Consider the following 20,282-nt stretch of genomic DNA (forward strand, 5'->3'; position numbering starts at 1 on the left):
GTAGCCCTAGAGGAATGAATGTGTTATGTTATAAATTTAATTAATGATTTACCTTTAAAATTCAAAGTTGAAAGAAAATGTTGGGTCTGGAATGCTTTACTGTGGATTATTAAACCATGGGAAGGGTTGCTTTAAAAAGCTGAAGAGCAAAAAAATAATTAAAAGTAAATAAATATTTTGAAGAAGTGTTTGTCTTTGGCCACACATTTAGTGTTGCAGATCATAATTTATAATGGTGGGAGATGTGTGATTTTTTTTATTACATTCAGCTGTTTGGCTCTAATTAAATTCAAACAAACAAATAAACAACAAAAATCAAAAGGAAGGAAGTCAGAACCAACCTTTGAGGATTTTTGCAGAGAGACCCACTGAATGTAGTCCTTGTCTTTTCATAAGATTTCAATAGGCTTTGGAGCCAAACTTCTAATGCGAGTTGTCTTTTGTATAAATATGCGAAAGGAGATCCCATTGACAATTCCTACTTCCCACTCCTCTTCCCTGCCTGCCCTTGGACAGACTATAGGATGATCAAATGAAAAATGATGGATCATAAAGGGCAGGATTGTAACACAATACTCATTTCATGCCAGTTGTAAATTAAAGAACTCTGTTGCTCAGATCATGTTAGCATTCTACACTGATAGATGGCTTTTGTCTTTTTTCCTGTAATCGGTGGCACAGTTTGACACAAGCAGTATTGATTCATCCTTTCCCCTCCCTTTTTAAAATTCAAATTATTGTAGGCAATAATTCAAATATTATCCTCCTAACTGTGATGACTTTTGGTGTTAACTACCACAGGCCTATAAACAGGTTCTAGCTATCCTAAATACTTTGTAAACTAAAGAGCACTATAACAGTCATGAACAGAATATGTTAAAGTATAGGCTGGCTTCTGTACTATTCATTTTCACAAGCACATTCATTACTAGGAAGCTCCCTGAAAGTTGCCTTATAATACATGTACTTTATTGTACGGGCTAGAATTTCAGAGTTTAGCTATTATTTTGTATAAATGGGGAGGGGAGAGAAAGTACCCCCTCTCCACTGTTGGACCTTAATTCAGCAGAACCATTCTTCTTCTTCCAAAAGAGGAGTCATACGCCACAGCAGTAGTTTTCTTTTCTGTATCATGTGATTAACAAAATCTCATTTCACATTTTTCAAAGCTTTTATTGACCACTTCCACTCTTCTTTCTTTTATGATGTGTTAATCACACTCCTGCTGGAACACTGCATGATAATGTAGAATCAAAATCATTCTTAATTGATTCTTCATTTTCAGACTAGTTGAGTGTAGGGAGAGGTGCATGTGTGTGTGTGTGTGTGTGTGTGTGTGTGTGTGTGTAGATATAATTTTAAACAGCCCAGAATTTAAACAGAAGAATCAGCACACACTTGAGTTAGGCAATACAGATCTCTAAGACATAGCCTATTACTTGATTATTGCCATTAGTGTTCTTCTAAAATATAAACTGTCTTGTCCTGAGGTGTCTGGAGGCAGAATGGCTTGAAACAATACAAGTGGCGTAAGTTAGCCAAATTTAGGTATGCTTAAATTCCTCTGAAATGATATGTGTAATCCTTTAGCTTGGAAGAACAAAGCCTTAACTGTGGCTATGACCTAAAAATGGTCTTCCATGATCCCATGACACTTTCCATATGTTTCGTAGATGAGACCTGCACTCAGCCGATGCCATGAATAACATAATAAATATTAGTTGACAACGAATTGTGTGTCTACAGCACTCAAAAAGAGATGTAGGTGAAAAGGGCTAAAGCTGACAATGAGGAGTAGCCCTGGAAAGCCTGCAGGGACAGTGAACTGGTGCAGTGTAATAGCTAGAGCATGAATTGTGGAAGGCCCTTGTTCACCTTTGTTATAAACTCACTAGGCATCCTTAGGCATAGTGCCATTCTCTCTGCCACAGTCCTTTCCTTTCCACATTTGTAATATGGGGATAATAATACTGGTCTGTATATTAGGGCTGTTGTATGGGCTACTGAGGTAAAAGGATCAGAGGAAGTATTCTTATATTGAGTGAGATCACTGGTCCAACGAGTTCAGTATTTCCCATGTTGACTGGCAGGAATCTTTTCCGGTAGGAATGCCCTACTGGAAAATGTTGGGAACTGAACTTAGGACCTGTTTCAAGCAAAGCATGTGCTCTACCACTGAGCTATGACCCCTACCTGCCACAGATAATGTGTACAAAGCCCTCTAAACCCTCTGAAATGACACATAAAAAGCTACTGGATGTATTGACATGAATGGGTATTAAGATGATCTGGTTCCTCTTTCCTGTTCTATCATTGAGGTTGTGTAAAACTGTGGACAAGTTTCTGAATCTCCTTATTGCATCTTGCTTAAACATCTGTATACAGGAGAGAATACCTGTTTCAGTTTCACAGTCTTGGTTTTACAAGATTCTTACAAGTAGGGTTCAATCTATTCAGATCATGTTATACAAGGGATGATAAGGAGGGTTTTTGGTAAATATACATTCTCTTTGAGTCATCTGAACAATGTCACTTCTCTGAGATTTTAAACTAGGCTGCTTTTAAAAGCTTATTTTCGCCTAGTATATGGCTTTATTTCGTTGCGATGTTTAACGCATGCTATGTGGCTTGAAATTAATAGCTTTTGTGTAAGAAGGCATAAATGAAACCAACTGGGGGTAGGAATTGAGTTCTCGGGTGAAGGTTTGATTGTACTTTTCACACTATCACATTTCACATTTATCCCTTTGGTTCTTCACAGTGGGAGGAAGTGAGCATTATGGATGAGAAAAATACTCCAATCCGCACGTATCAAGTCTGCAATGTGATGGAGCCCAGTCAGAACAATTGGTTACGAACTGATTGGATTCCCCGCGAAGGGGCTCAGAGGGTTTACATTGAAATCAAGTTCACACTAAGAGACTGCAACAGCCTGCCAGGTGTCATGGGGACTTGTAAAGAGACTTTTAACCTCTACTACTATGAGTCAAGCAATGATAAGGAGCGCTTTATTAGGGAGAGCCAGTTTGCCAAGATTGACACTATTGCAGCTGACGAGAGCTTCACTCAGGTGGACATTGGCGACAGGATCATGAAACTCAACACAGAGATACGTGACGTGGGGCCATTGAGCAAAAAAGGATTTTATCTGGCTTTCCAGGATGTAGGTGCTTGCATTGCCTTGGTGTCCGTCCGTGTTTTTTACAAGAAGTGTCCGCTGACAGTCCGTAACTTGGCTCAATTTCCAGACACAATCACTGGGGCTGATACATCTTCTCTGGTGGAAGTTCGTGGTTCATGTGTCAACAATTCAGAAGAGAAGGATGTGCCAAAAATGTACTGTGGGGCAGATGGTGAATGGCTGGTACCCATTGGCAACTGCCTATGCAATGCTGGGTATGAAGAGCGCCATGGAGAATGCCAAGGTAAGGCCTGCTGCATTGTACAGTTCATTAGGGGTTGGTGCATATAATTGAATCAGAGATGAGAGCAAATGGAATAAAGCCAGTAATTAGTAGTCCCTGTGGGATGCAATGGGATGGAGAGGTCTAATGAGGAAGTCCAGTAGTTCCAGGTGGCAGAGCTAAAGAGTGTATAATAGTGACAGAACAAATGGCACCTCTATAATCAGCAGAAGGCAAAACACATTTTTTGTTTTGGGTAGATTAGAACTCGATTGCATCTCTCCACTCAACATTTGAATGACTATATATCAGAGCCATCATTATTTAAAGTGATAGAATCTCTTTTCCTTACACTTAATTTTTTTTAAAAAAAAAGTTTAAGTGTGTGTCATGACAAGAACCTTTTTAGCCAACATAACAATTGCAGCAGCAACAAATTGTTCTTCTTCATGACAGGAGGCAGAAAGGGCTTTTGGATTCTTTTAGGCCCTTAAGTAACTTTTTAGTGTCTCATTTGTGATTTTTTTCCACTAAATAAGCCTTGACTACGTGACATGTCTGCTTTTGTGGAATATTTTTATTTCCTAGAAAGTCTCCATTGTTTCCTTCACAAAGGAGCGTGCTAGGAGACTCTAAGAAATGCAAGAAGTCATCTGTTTGCTCCCCCTTTCCTGATCCTCTGCAAAATTAGGGATTAAGGCTCCCATAAAAGGCAGCTTATCTTCAAGAAAAGAAAAGAAGAAGAAAAAAGATTTAAATCTCCTTTGTGAGCCCCTGTGATTTTTAGTTATACATTATCATGATTTTATAAGTAGACTATTACTGATTATGAACTTGATTACCCCCTTAGTCAAATGTTCAGGATCAATCTCTAATGGCTTTTTTTTTTTGACAAATGAATGGCTCTTTGTATATATTGCTAAAGTGAAGAAACTGAATTGGGCCCAGCAATGCTTAATCTGATGCATTTTAATTGCATTTTGCTAAGGCTAATCATTTAATCACTTGTTGTTGGGTTTTTTTTTTAAAAAAAGAATAAGTGATGAGGGAGAAGTAGCACCAAGCAGATTATTTTCCCCACCCTGCAAAACAGGTATAAAACGGCAGCTTCCTCCCACCCCAAGAGAATATTCTACTGATATTGTTTTATATGATCATTTATGAGCAATGCTGAAGTTCATTATTATGCATTGAAACAAAGAGTTGGCAGAAGGTAGCTATGAGAATAAACATCTTCCTTTGCTATCATATTTTTATCAGATATGTGCATGTCAGTTGGGGGAGGGTGGTCTGAGCTTATTTTATTGGCAACACAATTATGAAGGGTTGGAGTGAGAATTGAAAAATGAATAGCATAATGACAGGGCACCATGTCTAGAGTAAATTATTCTGTCTCTTGGAGTGGGCAGGCGCTTAGAAACCTTTGCATGTCAAGAACAAATAAATTGCTACCAACATGCAAATGTCATGCTGAATTGATGTTTTTTAGGAGACTGCCAGTGTCTAGGAGATTTTTTTAAATATATATATATATATATATATATATATATATATATTTCCCCTATGTTGCAAGCAACAATTATTAGTGTTTCTTTGCTGCATGGTTAGATTATGGAAAAACATGGGGATAAAATTAGAACATTGGCTATTGCAAAGAGATTATTTTGCATTTTGCTAAAGGGGGTGTTAGGGCAGTATTGGCTAACCCTGATTGATGCATAATTAAAACACTCCTTAGTCAATGACCCACACATTATTATCTAATCAAATGTCAACAGAGTGTTGTGTAGAAGAAGTCACTTGTGATGTTTTGGAAGCAGGAAGAACAACGTAGGCAGTTAAAAGAATAAAGCAGTAGGTGGTTGAAATCAATAACTTTAGAGAAAGTATCTGGAAACTCTCTGTTAAGCTTTACTGGACTTACGAAAACTGATTATTCGCACCTCAAGTTAATGACAAATCCTGATGAGATCATATATAAAAGGAAGAAAGAAACCTTTTGTCTTTTGCACCTCCCATATTAAAGCTATTCTATTAAAATTCCTCAAGGAGAATGCAAGCCAGTAAGCAATCTTAAATTGTTAAAGGCTGTTCATCAGTTGTTTGTGGTTTCCTTGTAAAATGTTGTATTTCTCTCCAATTCCATGACAAAACTTTTATGTGCACATGCACGCACAAACACATACACACACAATTCCCAAAGCCCAAGCTTTATTCAGAGTCACTTGACATTTGCTGTGAATCCAAAGCATGCGTGCAGGTGAAGCAGATGACGTAAGATTTGGATTCTCTTGCATAAGCTTAACTTGTTTTTTTATCTATCTTTATGACTCAGCAAATGTGCTGCCCTCATAGCTTTTGCAAATAAATAAATAAATCAGATATGGTGGGTGGATGGAAAGGGTTATTGTGGAACTGGAGGGGAAGCATAAGAGAAGAAAGCCATCTCAAGTACCCAAAGGTTTATAAAAGGACACCAACCTAGGACCAGAGGGGTGTGCACAGAGTCCATCCAATTGTTTTCCCATGTGCTGACTGTGGCAGGACAAATGCAAGAGGAGGTCAGGGGTCATCCACTTCCTCATCCATCTTCCTCCTGTGATCCTGAGGTCAGAGTTAAGATTGATTAAGACCTTAAAACCCCCACAAAGGTTTGGTGGGCAAAAATGGGCAGGGCGGATGACAGGGCAGAGGGTGCCTCCGTTGTTCAGAGATCTAACATTGCTCATCTGCTGGAGTCTTTAGAACCTTGAGGAGCAAATGACATTTCCTCTTTCCTCCAGCCGGGTATGTAAATTGAGCTTTTTTAAAAAAAGAAGAAGACATGTTGTGTCGTCTACCAGGTGATGCTTGGATTACCCCTCCAAACCAGCTGGTTTTTTTGTTTTGTTTTTACCTTCTCCCCTATTCTGCTCTGCCTCTTGGTGAAACAACTGAGTGTTAAATAAGAAGAATGTGTATTAGGGTTAACAGAAGCTTGAACTTGCTGAGGGGTTGAATTGAATGAAAATTATTCTGTTCAGAGTTTGCAGTGGTCGCAAAAGGGCAGGAAAATGGAAAGAAGCAGGATTCTAACATTTTCCTATATATAAAATCTCTTACACACTTCCACGCTTAAAATGTTTAATATTTTGAGGCCATTCCCTCTGTTTGTTGAAAGTTGTTTCCCTATAATTTTAAACAGAAGTAACAGAGATGTACACTTGATTTTGCTACTACCTTCGTGTTTTGGAAAGAAAAAAATGCATGGGAAATATTATTAATGAAACATGAAATTACCATATCTTTGAGACATATTTCAAGGCTAAGGTAATTACTGGTTTGAGACAAAATAGCCATTGACTGATGCTCTTTGCTAAGATATATCATTGTGATTTAAATTGTTTTGTTACACATTAGCTCAATATGGTTTTTATTTCTGTTAGCTAATTTCCTTATCTAAGTAAGTAGATGTAATATATGGAAAAAGCAAAGAAAGTGCTAAATCAAGCAAGTAATAGAATTTTACTCTTCTGTAATTGTTGTGATGCTGTCTGAGAAACTGGAAAGTTAAATTTTATGTATGTGATTTAATGTTGGTGCACCATAAAACTCATATTTTTTATTACAATTTGCATAAATGTCCCAAGAGTTCAGCATTTTATATTCTTACATATTTTCTTGGTAATGTGAATCCTGCCCAAGCCAATTGGCCAGAAGAGTCCACATATTTAAAATATGGCTTTGAAAGCATCTTCCTATTGCCATTTTAGAATTTCCCTTCTGCCTTTGATAACAGGATACTTAAGTTTTAATAATTTCCATGATATAAATACCTGCATTTCTCTGGCTTTAAAAAACTTCTTTTCTCTATTGAACAATTTTAAAAATGTAAACCCCTATTCTGGGTGCATAACCTGCAGTCCATAATTTTACTGCTGTAGTTCTAATTGAAATCAACAGGTATTGTTCATGAGTAACTTTGTCAAACACCCTTTGGATGAATCCAGAAAAGCAAAATGTTCCACATTATTTTGATTTGTAAACTGGATTCTGGGTACTGTTGAAAGTATGTATGTGTGTGCGTGCATGTTTGTGTATAATGATGGAATCCTCAGAAGACAGCCCCTCAGTTTAATGGGATATATTCCCATTGAGGTTTATTTCTGCATAGATAAGTTTGGGATTGCACTGCAAAATACCAAACTTATTGATAAATTATGTTTGTGTGGAAAAGGTTTTACCATTATTATTATTATTATTATTATTATTATTATTATTATTATTATTATTATTTATATAGCACCATCAATGTACATGGTGCTGTACAGAGTAAAACAGTAAGTAGCAAGACCCTGCCACATAGGCTTACATTCTAATAAAACCATAATAAAACAATAAGGAGGAGAAGAGAATGCAAACAGGCACAGGGTAGGGTAAACAGGCACTGGGTAGGGTAAAACTAACAGTATAAAGTCAGAACAAAATCAAGTTTTAAAAGCTTTAGGAAAAAGAAAAAGAAAAGTTTTTAGCTGAAGTAAAGTTAATAGAGATGAATTGTGGTATGTGTTACAAAGATTTGTTGATCGATTTCTATAGCTGGATTCTGGTTGTTCACTAAAATATTGCAGTTTTTCTCCTTTTAAATGTAAACTGTAGCAAACTCTGGGCTATCATCATCACAGGTTTATGAACAGTACACAGAACTTTCACATTTAGTGTACAAAATCTAAGATGAACTTTCTAACTTAGAAGATTGGCCATAGAAACACAGCATGGCTGTCATTGGGTTATTTATCTATGTCTAATAGTATGGTCCACTGATCCCAGATCTTTATTGTAGCTGTAAGGGGACACAATAAAGGAAGACTTCAGCCATCACTTACATCTTTTGAATCTCTCTCTCTCTCTCTCTCTCTCTCTCTCTCTCTCTCCCCCCCCCCCCTCTCTCTCTCTCTCTCTCCCCCTCTCTCCTTTATCCCTTCCTTGCTCGACTTTCAACTTGTGGGATCAAAATCTACTCTCATTTCATCTGATTATGCTTCCTCCTTTTGATATACTTTGTGGGAGCAGGTGAGGTCACATAGTTTCATGAGCTGGAAATAATTAACACTTCCATGACTAAATGGTCACTTTATGAATATTCAGGATCTGCTTCACCCTCCCTGGGAAGCAAACATGTTGGTTTCGTTCTCATTACTCCCACTGGAGGCTGGAGAAGTTTCCCCTGTGAATGGAGGATTGTCAGCTGTTTGGCCAGTTTGCTTTTTGCATGCAGCAGATTCCTCATTTGCATATTTTGTATACACCCTCATGCAAAGTAGCCCACCCATTTCCCACTTTCACAAAGGAGATAAGCGCTTCCTTTGGAAAGTTCCCGGGAGAAGCTCCTTCTGTTTATTATGCAGATCCTAAAGTCTTGGATTTCATGCAAATCAATTCCATTTCGATTTAAGTTCTTTGTTCGAAAGATAGGGAGTGTTATATTTGCACAGCATTTCTCTTTGAAGCCCAGTCCTTCCTCTGTATGAGTATGGTTTGATTGTCACCTCGCACACACACAAAAGTACAGGCTTGGGGCCCTCTTTCCTTATGGGAAAGAGCTACCTACTGGTGCGTTACTTAGCTGTTAAGTTAAGCATTCACACTTTACATATGAACTTCTTCCTGTGTTTCAAAGTTTTGAAAATGAAAATGGACAATTCAACTTGGGTACATTGTGGAGGACGGAAGGGAACACCCTGATTTTTATTGCAAATTAACGTGAGGCTGTATTGCATTCAGCCTTCCAAAAAAGGACATTCCTATTCTGCTGACTGCACTAAGCAGACATAAGTGTGATGGGTAGAGATTCAAGATTGTACAATGCTTGATATTGTAATGATAAGAATAAAATTAGTGATATGATCAAGTTAAAAGGAATTCCTTCATTAACTAATCTAATTAATTAAATTAAAGTGACTCAGAGAAGAGACATATGCATTACATACAAACTACTTTTTTGTATGTTTTTTTATCTCCTTCCCCCCCCCCCCCCACATTTATGTCTGTATGACTAATATTGTTATAGGGTTGCTTCAGACAGCTTGGTTGAAAGGTTTGTTGATCTAAACGATAATACATAGAGCAGTAGATTGAAAAAAAATTAAAGACAAAAATGCATCTTTCCTTCTCGTATCTTAAAATTTAAAATCAACAGTATGAAATCGGGACCAAAATCCATGCTAGATTTATTTTCTCTAAACTAACAGTAAAGGGCAGATTTTTTGCCCCCTGTGAATATGCACACAAAGCTTTTTGATGTGCAATTAGCGTTTAACTCAAAGTTAATTTCACAGAGCAGTAAACTGCAGAGTGTCAGGCCGTGTGGCATAATTAAGCAGAGGTTTAAAACAACAAAGAAACGTGCAGAAGCACTGGTTCATTCCTGTGCAGCGTTGGAGGAAGTGAGACCATTTGCTTCCCAGTGTAATTGGAAGGGCTATTAGGATTAAATAATACCAAGAGGCACCTCTTGCTCGGCCAGTGTGTTTGGTTCAGCCTTTCAGGAGAAGTAACTTTCAGTCTGAAGAAATCCTGTTTTCTAAAGAAAAGTTATGAAATTGCACTTGCCTTCTAAATTTGCTAGACTACATCATCTTTTATTAAAAAATGGCACTGGGTACAGCCATATAGCTCTTGCTCTTCTTTTCTACCTGCCCGCTTGTACATACAGCTATGCCATTGTAACCCTCTCTGCTTTCCTTTCTCCTGAGGCAAATGGGCACTTAATAGTCAATGACTGGATTTGCATGATCACTGTGGCTTATTTAAGCCATGGAGAGTTGTGGTGCACGCCGACTGCCATTTTGAATACGTAAGCCACAGCAAACCTATGCAAAGTTGGTTTAATACTCACATAACCCATGGTGCTGGGATTCATATGACACAACAAGTCACAGCACACTGTGGCTTACATATTTAAAATTATGGCTGACACGCACTGCAAAGCCTTGTGTGTTAATTAATCCATGGTGCTTTAGTGTTACATGCTCAGACTCTTACTCCTTCTTTTCAGTGATCCTGTAGTGACCATTTTAGCAATCCCAGTGAGGTCACAACCATATTTATTCATTGTTTAATTATCCTTCGTATTTATATATCGCCCCCAAACAAAGGTTGTCTGGGCAGTTTAGAGATTAAAAGATAAACTATAAGATACAAGTAGAACATGAAATAAAATCTAAAACACAATACAACTAACCCAAAAGTTCTAAACATTGTTTCTTCAGCAAGACCCTCAACCCTCCCCATCGTAGCTGCTCAGCTGGTGTCCACAGTTCTGCTAGGTGAATCTTCGGGTTGGAAAAACTGCATCTTGGGGATTTTTTCTTAAAACTGATAATTTTTAAGCAATGCTCTCTGTTGACTGGCATGCTTTGCATGGATTTATTAAGTGATGTGCAACCTTTAAATAATAATTTATTTCAATAATTTATTTTATTTTGTTTCTGCTTGTAATTTATTTTTCAACTCTACAATTCCTAGTTAAGAATATATTATTAGGAAGGTTAAGCATAGACTTGCTCAAAGTAAGGGCTTTCTCCGCTGTGGCACCCCGGTTGTGGAACGAGCTCCCCAGAGAGGTCCGCCTGGCGCCTACACTGTACTGCTTTCGTCGCCAGCTGAAGACCTTTTTATTCACTCAGTATTTTAACACTTAATTTTAACTTAAATTTAAATTTTACTGTTTTAACTCTGTATTTTAATCTTATATCAACTTTGCTGTGTGGTTTTATCCTGGTTGCGCTTTTTATTCTGTATTTCGTAATTGTGTTTTAACCTGTTGGGTGTTTTATTGTGGTTTTAATTTTTGTGAACCGCCCAGAGAGCTTCGGCTATTGGGCGGTATAAAAATGTAATAAATAAATAAATAAATAAATATAATACAGGCTGTTATTGTTGGGGTAGGTTAGAAAAGGAAATCTACATTATTAGGCCTCTTTAAGGAAAGGGACTTGTCTTCTCCCTGATGTTCTGTAATGTGCCATACACACCGATAGTGTTGTATAAATACTTATGGATAATAATGTTCCGGAGCTGAGCAGAGTTTAGGTAATAAACTCCCCCACACAATTATATCTTGGTGATCCCTGGCTCCAATTAAGGCCCACTTAAAATATACATTTCCTGTCTGTGGAAGTATATGTTGTGTCCTCATACTGTATTATAAGTGATTCAGAACCTGACACACCTGTCTGGCACCCTGCATCCCTCATTACTTACTGCAAGTCTCCCAGCCTCAAGATTTTGTGGGTTCTGGCCACAGCATTCTGTTGGGTTCACTGTAGTAACTTCCACTCCCTGCTAATGGAGGTTGGTTTCATGCTCAGACAAAAACAACTCAGGAATGTTCTGGTTCTTACAGCTGCTGTGGAAGTACCTTTTTGGGACAGAGATCTGAGTGGAATCTGATTTCATCAGTAGGTTTACCAGACACTAGCTGGGGGTGTATTGTGATTCCATTCATTGGAACAGCGGGAACAGTGCATGCAGTTTGGCATTGTATGGCAGTCCTTGAGACTCCTTCAACAGCAGTGTAGCTAGCATTAATCCAGGCCCCATCACAGGGTCTATCCCCAGAAGAGCTGTTGGGTGGTTCAGCAATGACACAGAAAGAAATGAAAAAAACAGTTCCCTGCTCCCAAGGAAATTACAGTCTGACAGCATGGTGAACCAAAGGGTGGGGAAAGGCTTAATAGTTCCTCTTGTGGCTATTCCAACATTATATTTTTACATTTTTATTCAGTACTCGTATTTCTATCTATGTCAAAACATATAAAGTGTGAATTGACGGATCAAAATAAGTCCACCTGCGGGCAGGGTAACCACGTTTACGTTAAATGCAGGTTTACCCTGTTCAATTACGAAATGGGAATGAGTGTGTTCAATTCTTTACAAGAGCATATGAGGAAGAGAAATCTGGACATCTCTCTCTCCACACCTTGCTATGCACTGTTGCTCTTAAGCAGTTTTTCCTCAGCCTATCATAGGGTTAGCTAGACCTAAGGTTTATCCCGGGATCGTCCCGGGGTCATCCCTGTGCATCTAAATGACACACAGGGGATCCCGGGAGCAGGCCGGGACGATCCCGGGATAAACCTAAGGTCTAGCTAAGGCCTTAGATACAGATAGTGAGTGACTTTTAAAGTAAAGAGTAGGGCTGTGCACCAGCCCCCTGAACCGCTTCATGGACCGATCTGGAACTTTCAGATTGGGCCCGAACTGGTTCGAGGACAAAATGGGGGCGAATAAGTCCCCCTCCCTCCTCACCTGGCTCCATCGTCCGCCGCCGCACGGACCGCAGCGGCGGTGGGTGGCAGAGCCAGGTAAGGCCCCCCCTCCCCCCACCACTTACCTGTCTCCGTTGCGGTCCGGCCGCGGCTTCAACTAAAGCCTGTGCCTCAGTTGAAGCCGCCGCCGGACCGCGACGGAGGCAGGTAAGCCCCCCTCCCCCCTGCCCCCTTACTTGGCTCTGCCGCTGTCACCACATGGACTACGGCAGTGCCAGGTAAGCCCCCTCCCCCACACTTACCTTTTTTTCAGTGCTCCAGATCGAGGCGAAGGATCTGCTTCATCTCGATCCGCTTCATCTCGATCCGCAGCTCCCCCGACCCGATCCAAAGGCGGAGACGCATCAGGCCACTCCACTATCTCTTCTATGAAGCGGAGCACAGCCCTAGTAAAGAGTAGACCAGCTACCTCCACTTTATATGTGAATGGGTCAAACATGTTTCACAAACAAATGGAGGCTCCTCGTGTGTAATTCAGTCCCAAGAGTAATGTTGTCATAGGCACTTTTGTGACATTTAATAATAGGCTTAAAGGAAAATGTTAAGAAGTGCACCATTCCCAATCATATTACTGCAGTAGAAGGAGGTGCTGAAAAGTAACTGAGCAAATGCACAAACTCTTGTCCCCTATTAGAGGAATGCCATTTTCCCCATGCCCCCAGGAATTACATTGGTATTAGGAGTTCCGTAGTATGTATGTAGAACTCCTGGTAACAAATTCTAAACAGTGACCTGGTTTGCACGACAGAACAGAGCACGGTGGCTTAATTTATCCACAGGGGCTGTTGCGTCATGTTGGGTGTCCAACCGGCTTGCCGTTTATTGTTGTGTCACTCTCAACCATAAAACAAACCATGGGTTATTTGAGGGTTGTCTAAGGCCATGGCTAGGCGAGGGGGTTGGAGGGTGACGATCTCGTGATTTTATAATCGCCCTCGTCTACACATGACCTCATCATTGCCCTTGTCTACATATGACATCACGGCCACCATTTTTTTTTTTAAACAAAAGGAGCGCACGAGTGCTTGTGCAAAAAACGTGAGGTGTTTTTTTAAAAAAACAACAACAACACCCCTCCCCTCCCCACCCCACCCCACCCCCGATGGGCACAGAGCACGCGAGGAGCCGGGACAACTTGTGACGCCCAGCCACACGTTCCGCGGTCTTGGGATCAGACTGCGGAAAAAGCAGGAAAAAAGGGGCCTGCCGATATCCCAGGGCAAGGGAGGGATCATCTCTCCTTGCTCCTGGGATGCCCTGAGCGTCATGTGGACACATAGGGACAATCCCGGGGCGATCCCTGGGATATTGGCTGGTCTAGCTATGCCCTAACTCTCAAACAACTGCTGCCATTTTTGTTCACAGGACACTGCAAGCCAGCACTTGGCACAATGTGACAGTCCCTGTGGATAAATTAAGGCACAGTGGGCTCTTGTGCTGTGTAAACCAGGTCATTGTCATTGCAGTCCTATACATGTCTACTCAGAGTTTATTCCACTGAGTTCAATTGGATATTGTTGGACTCTAACTTGCATCAGCCCTAGCCAACATAGCCAATAGTGAGGAATGATGGAAATTTCAGACTGACAGCATCTGGGAAGTGACACATTTCCCAATTCTGGGGTATATAAGATTGCAGCCCTTGAGTATTTTTTATAATCTTTGTCAGCATAGCAAAGAACATTTTTTAAATTTGCTTCCATTGCTAGGCTTTAGATGATGGTCTTAAATGGTGGGTTGGACATCAACCATTGCAGTAGAATGCTGGACTTGGAAATGGGAGATTCAGGCTCAGTGTAGGGTGGCTCATTATGTCAGCCTTAATTGCTTATCTATAAAATGGGATTACCAATTTTACAAGGGTGCTTGGATTGCAAGTCAGTTTTCATGTTAGAAGTATGAATTACCAATATTTGAGCGAGTCAAAGTATGAGGGGCGATGGATGAAGGCAGCAAAGCATTCCTTTATTCAGTTCTAGGTCCAAACTGAAGACCATTGTTTAAATTGCTTTCAACAAAGCTCGATGAATCAAACATAATTCCTATAACTTTTCGCTAATAAATAATAGATTGGCAGCTGCCTAAAAATACTTAAAATATCATTTGAAATGTCTATTGATAACAATAACTACTCTTATTGACAAAGACGCTTTACACAGCAGTAGTACAAAGCTACAATACAGTGTCTTAATTATCCAGATAATCCTGTTTGCTTGTATTTTTAAACTATGAAGTGCTAGGTAATTATTCAATTCTTAATAGAAGTCAAATGGCAATGTAAACAATAATTAGGATGTTAGACAGACTAATGCGCTTCAAAGCAAATTGGATTTTTTTTTCATACTGTTCAGCATGAAGTCCCATAAAGCTAACAATTTAGTGGCTAGGAAGCAAGTTCCATTTTGTTCATATTTTATGGTGTTATCTCTTCATGCCTTGTTTGAGAGAATAACAGTTTGCCCCAATGAAGCTGCCTGCTCCAGAGCCAAATGTCACTTTAACAATCGGCTCCCTGCCGTTTGCCATTTGGCTACGCTCTCCCATGGCTCCAGATTGGTTCTTTGTCTGCTTCAGTTCCAGCAGGTCAGAGGTTAAACAGAATACTGATTTCCTCCCACAATATTGACGGCAGGTAAATATGGACAGGACTGGTGCTTGATTAACATGCAGCCCATGCTGGAGAGATTTGTCCTCTGGTCTCTTTTAGGGAGAGATGTGCTTACTTTAAGATTAACATTTTCCTACTTGACTGTTCTTTTCTTCTGAATTATATGGCTTTGAAAGCAGCTCCATTTCCCTTTGAAGCATTCCCTTAAGCAGAGAGCCTTAGAAATAAGGGCTACGTTTGAAGAAGTCAAGGTTTATTTCAGATAAATGTAGATCTGGATTAAAATTTATGGCGCCACTTCTGCTTAAAGTGTCCAAGGAACCGCAGTCCAGATCCCAGCCTCTCCCAAGCCCTGAATTTTACCTCTTTAAAATTTTGTACAAATGACCTGAACAACAAGTGCGAAGCAATTATGATTCCTAGTAAATTTTCTCTCTCTTGTCAACTGAGAGGTTATCGAGCATTTTCCCCCATAAATACTTCCCGAGACAGTTAATTAAATCTCGTCTTTGTCTCCATTACTTCCATTGTATTCACCCACAACTCAAGGACAGCTCACACTGGTAACAAAGGCATGAGAAAAGGACGCTGCTCCCCCCACCCCCAAGATATTTTAATCATGGGGTTGTCACACAATAATGCTGTTGGGTGCAGGGCTTGTTTAGTGTGTGCTTCGTGTTCTCACCAGCATTTGAGTGACTTGAACAATTGCTTTTCTATGCCCGCTATCAAGACTTTTAAGAAGGGTGCTAGTGTTCGTCTGCAGTGAGGCTAGTAATGAATTACAGCTGTTTTAATTACACCTACTTTCATTGTTATTCCAAGAAGAACAGGTGTCTGGGGAAAAAAAAACATAATTAGTGCAACCGTCCAAAGGGTTAGATATTTCTGTTGGTGTGTTTGTTAATTAAAAAAAAAGAGGAAATCATTCATGCTAGTTTCAAATTATGAACCAATTAATTTTCATTCTTATTTTTATTTTGTTTAAAAGTACTGCCCTTGACTTTTTTCAGGACAAACGATATAAAAAATACTGATTAATTAGCCTTGCTTTCAATATCAGCCTATAGTAAATAGTTTTTTTTTTTTACTGTTGTTTTTCCTCTCCCCGCCTCCCCCCGCTTGAGGGTAAGTAACAGTAATTTAAATGGAGGAAGAACACCCAATTCAAATATATCCTTTACACAGAAATTAAAATTATGCCAGTCCCATCCCTGCTTAAACCTGGCTACCTATCCAGGAAAGCCTTATGGGACGTTCTGGAATGTACACATCAGCATGTACCTCTATGAACTTGGTCTTCCTTGTAGTGTAGTTTATTTGCTTTTCTTTTTCAAGGGTTTTCTGTAGCTGAAAAAGGCATTTCCACTTGGAAAACAATTTCTTTTGAAGTGCCCAGCCTGTCACTGATTGAAACCACCACAAGGAAAATTAGCATATTAAAAGAACTGGATCTATACCTTTCCCCCATCTCGGCTTCTCTTCAAGGCAAGAGATTTTTGAGTAGCACCAGGAGTTTCCTTCTCTGCAGCCAAGGCAGTCAGATTTGAGTGTAGGGTGGGTAACAGGGTATACCTTGGTCAAACTACGGCAGCTTGATCCTCTTTCCCAGGCTCAAGTATAGTCATTTGAAACTGGATTCAAGGAGAATTGACAGCTTCAGGAAGTGCAGGCAGTTCATGTAATTATGGAGAGGATTAGAAAGTAAGTGTAGGAAGAAATAGGAGATCAATACAGGGCAGAAGTTGACTGAACTCATCCTTAGATGTTGGAGTACTCAATTTTGTAACATTTAGCATGAGTATGTAGAAGATTTCTTTTAGCTTATCCGATATGCATGTAAATAGAACTCCTCCCCACCCATCATTTTATAAAATGCTCAGAGACCACTGGCAAGATGGATAAGTTAACAATTCTGTGAACTGTTAAAAGCAATCTTGTTGAGAACAGCAGGGGGTTGTTTTTAATTTCAATTTTTAAAAAAGTGTGCTTTGTCACAAGGAGATTAAAAAAAAAGAATAAGGACAAAAATTCCAGCTAAATGTCCCAGATACTGGTAACTTGGCTAGATTTTGCCAAGATTGTGTAGGTTCAGTGACATATTTACATTGTTATACTGGCCCAGTTTTTAAGCCACCATGGACTGCAGCTCATGCAGGCGGCCATTTTTAACATTCAACACCTGGCTGCGGCTTGTTGTGTCGTGTGTTAAATAATCTTTATATTACCCAACAAAAGACCATGGGTTATGTGAGGGTTGTTTAACTCTCCCACAACCCCCACATGGATTGGCATGACATGGGAAGCTGTGGCTGGGTGTAAAAAATGCAAATTCTGCCTGATAGTACTGGCATGTGCCGCAGCCCACTGTAGCTTAAATTAGCCATGGTGGGCTGTTATGATTGTGCAAACTGGGTCACTACGTTACTGAGGCCATGGAAGATTTTATGCTTTAAAGATGTACACTTTTGTAATAACATGGTAATTCTCAAAGGCTTATGGTCACGCTTATTGATAAATTTTCACCCAACTAAATGTATTATTGTGTACTTTACATCCGTAACTCTCTGCGATTAACAAGACAAAAAATTATGCCACTGAATGACACAAAGGTTTGATTTACCTAAAGCTGAGAGTTCTGACCTTGACTGCTGCTTTGGCTGTAGGCAGTACACTTAAACTTTCTGCTTTTACATTCCCATCTGTCAAGCATGGCTGACATTAACCTCACGGAAGTGTTTTAAGAATTAGGGAGTGTTTGCAAAGATGCCTTGAGGATGAATGGGGTTATATATTTCCCAGCTGCCAGAGAACTTTTTCTCCCATAACTATGCTGGTGTTTTAATTAGGGAATTATTTTGACTGATTATTATATTTGGATGCACACTACCTGATGTTATATCTGGAAATACATTTCTAGTTGTCTTAGTTCTGGCACTGCTCCTGTTAAATGCATTCTTATGGACATAAAGGTATGTTCAGCTGGTTCTATTATTTGTGATCATATGCAGGACTTGAAACAAATATTCAAACATTTCTAAGTGCTAGGGAAAAATTAGAAGCTAACTTTCAAATTCTTAAGCTCCAATTCTGGGTAGGGATGGAGAAAATGTCAAGGTGCTAGCATCAAGCTCAATTATTGGGTACTTCAATGTGGTTTTTTTGGGATTTTTTGTAGCCTTGATTGAATGTATTGTTTCAGCATGTTTGATATGCATACTAGAATGCACAGACTAAACACAAGAAGAATGCAACCAATAAGCCCTATTAATCCAAGAGAAATTTACCATTCTTTCTGCAAAACTTTGTAGTCAACCAATCCAAATGTTCCTCTGGTTCACCAAGGTGTTGGGGCGGGGGGGGGGGGACTTCATTTACCCTGCATATAATAGCAGAACATGGCAATTTATAAATTGCAGCTTGAAGGACATAGTCCTACAGTAATGCAAATTTAACAAATATCAGAGATACAAAAAATGATTCCCTATATCCTTGCCAATCAACCATGCTCATATAATATATCAATACAATTTACTTTTGACAAGGCGATAAGAGCCCATAACTATTATTTAGCTCCAGAGAAGATTCTTCCTCCTACCTTTCCCTTGAATAATGAGTCCACTCCTATAGGCCTAAACTAACCAATTCATGGGGGCGACTCCATCTCAGATTTGGGAAGTAATCATTTCGAATAGGCTTCCATGTAAGTCCTTGCACCCAGTTATCCCAGCATGGCTATGCTCATTCAAATTTGGATGTTTGCGGTGTGGTCCGAAAAGGTACATCTTAATGAACTGGCAGAGTCAGAACGTTTCAGCACTCTTCTCCTTGCAAGCACATAATATTTGCTTTCTTACAATTCTTTTTCAATATGCTAGGCTTAGGCCTTGAAAAGTTATTCTGTATTTGTGAGGTAGCCTCTATAATCTTATCTGACAAAAGCCCTATTGAGACATTTCTGGAAAGGCTCAGTTAAACACATGAGCAGGGAGCAGAGCTGCACCATGTAGCTCCCAACAAATCACACATATTGTTGCCCCCCTCAGGGCAAATGCCTGTAGGGAGGGGAACTACACATACACAGTTGTATGCATAGTCCTCCTCCCTACTGACATTCTCAGTACATGAATGGACTCTGTGGAGGGTGGGGTGGTAACACAAATGATGTTGGGTCAGGGCTACATAGCACAGCCCACTCCCTACTCACAAGTTTAATTAAGCCCTTTCAGGAATGCCTGAATGGGTCTAAAGTTGGGTGAAGTTTGTACAGGCTGTAACAGCATTCATATCTGATCTTAGGGATTTAGTAACGCAGCATAGAAGAAAAATAGTACTCCATTATATTATGCCCATGAAGGTATAGGACTCACCATCCCTAGTGCACAGCTATCAAAAGTTTAGATGAATCTTATGAGGGAGGAGCTGTAGCTCAGCAGTAAAATCTATGCTTCGAATTATGTTCAGTCACCAAGATCTCCAGTAAAAATGATCACTGGAAGCAGGGTTAAGAAAGACCCATGCCTGAGACTATGAGCTGCTGCCAGTAAAGACAGACCATACTGCCCTTGGTAGACCTAGAATCTGACTCTGGATAAGGCAATTTCTGAAATTCAAGTGACAATGAAAAGGTTTCTCATTCCTTTGTTCTTGGAAGCAAGTACTGGTTAGAGTAGCCTTAGCCATTCGGTTGTATTTGTTTGTTTATTTGTTACATTTATATCCCAACTTTCCTTTGAAGATGCCCAAGGTGGTGTACATAATAATTTTATCCTCACTGCAACCCTGTGAGGTAGGTTAGGCTGAGAGTCAGTGAGTGGCCCAAAGTCACCCAGACCTTAGCTAGACCAGGCTTTATCCTGGGATGAACCCTGGGATTGTCCCTGTGCGTCCAGATGACACACAGGGGATCCTGGGATCAGGGAGGGACCCTGGGATACAGCCCTACACTTTGGGCCCGCT

The 20,282-nt window shown here is 39.8% G+C and overlaps 1 protein-coding gene across 2 annotated transcripts in view; it reads left to right on the forward strand.

Moving 5' to 3' along the window:
• The window catches only part of EPHA4 (EPH receptor A4), a 170,171-nt gene that overhangs the window by 6,188 nt on the left and 143,701 nt on the right, over nt 1-20,282 (forward strand). For both annotated transcript variants that reach the window (XM_063132227.1, XM_063132228.1), the window contains exon 3: nt 2,762-3,425. In XM_063132227.1, the coding sequence (XP_062988297.1) occupies nt 2,762-3,425 (664 nt within the window). The remainder of the gene's footprint in view (nt 1-2,761; nt 3,426-20,282) is intronic.

The sequence above is a fragment of the Elgaria multicarinata genome, chromosome 8, assembly GCF_023053635.1.
Source record: "Elgaria multicarinata webbii isolate HBS135686 ecotype San Diego chromosome 8, rElgMul1.1.pri, whole genome shotgun sequence".
Classification (NCBI taxonomy): Eukaryota; Metazoa; Chordata; class Lepidosauria; order Squamata; family Anguidae; genus Elgaria; species Elgaria multicarinata.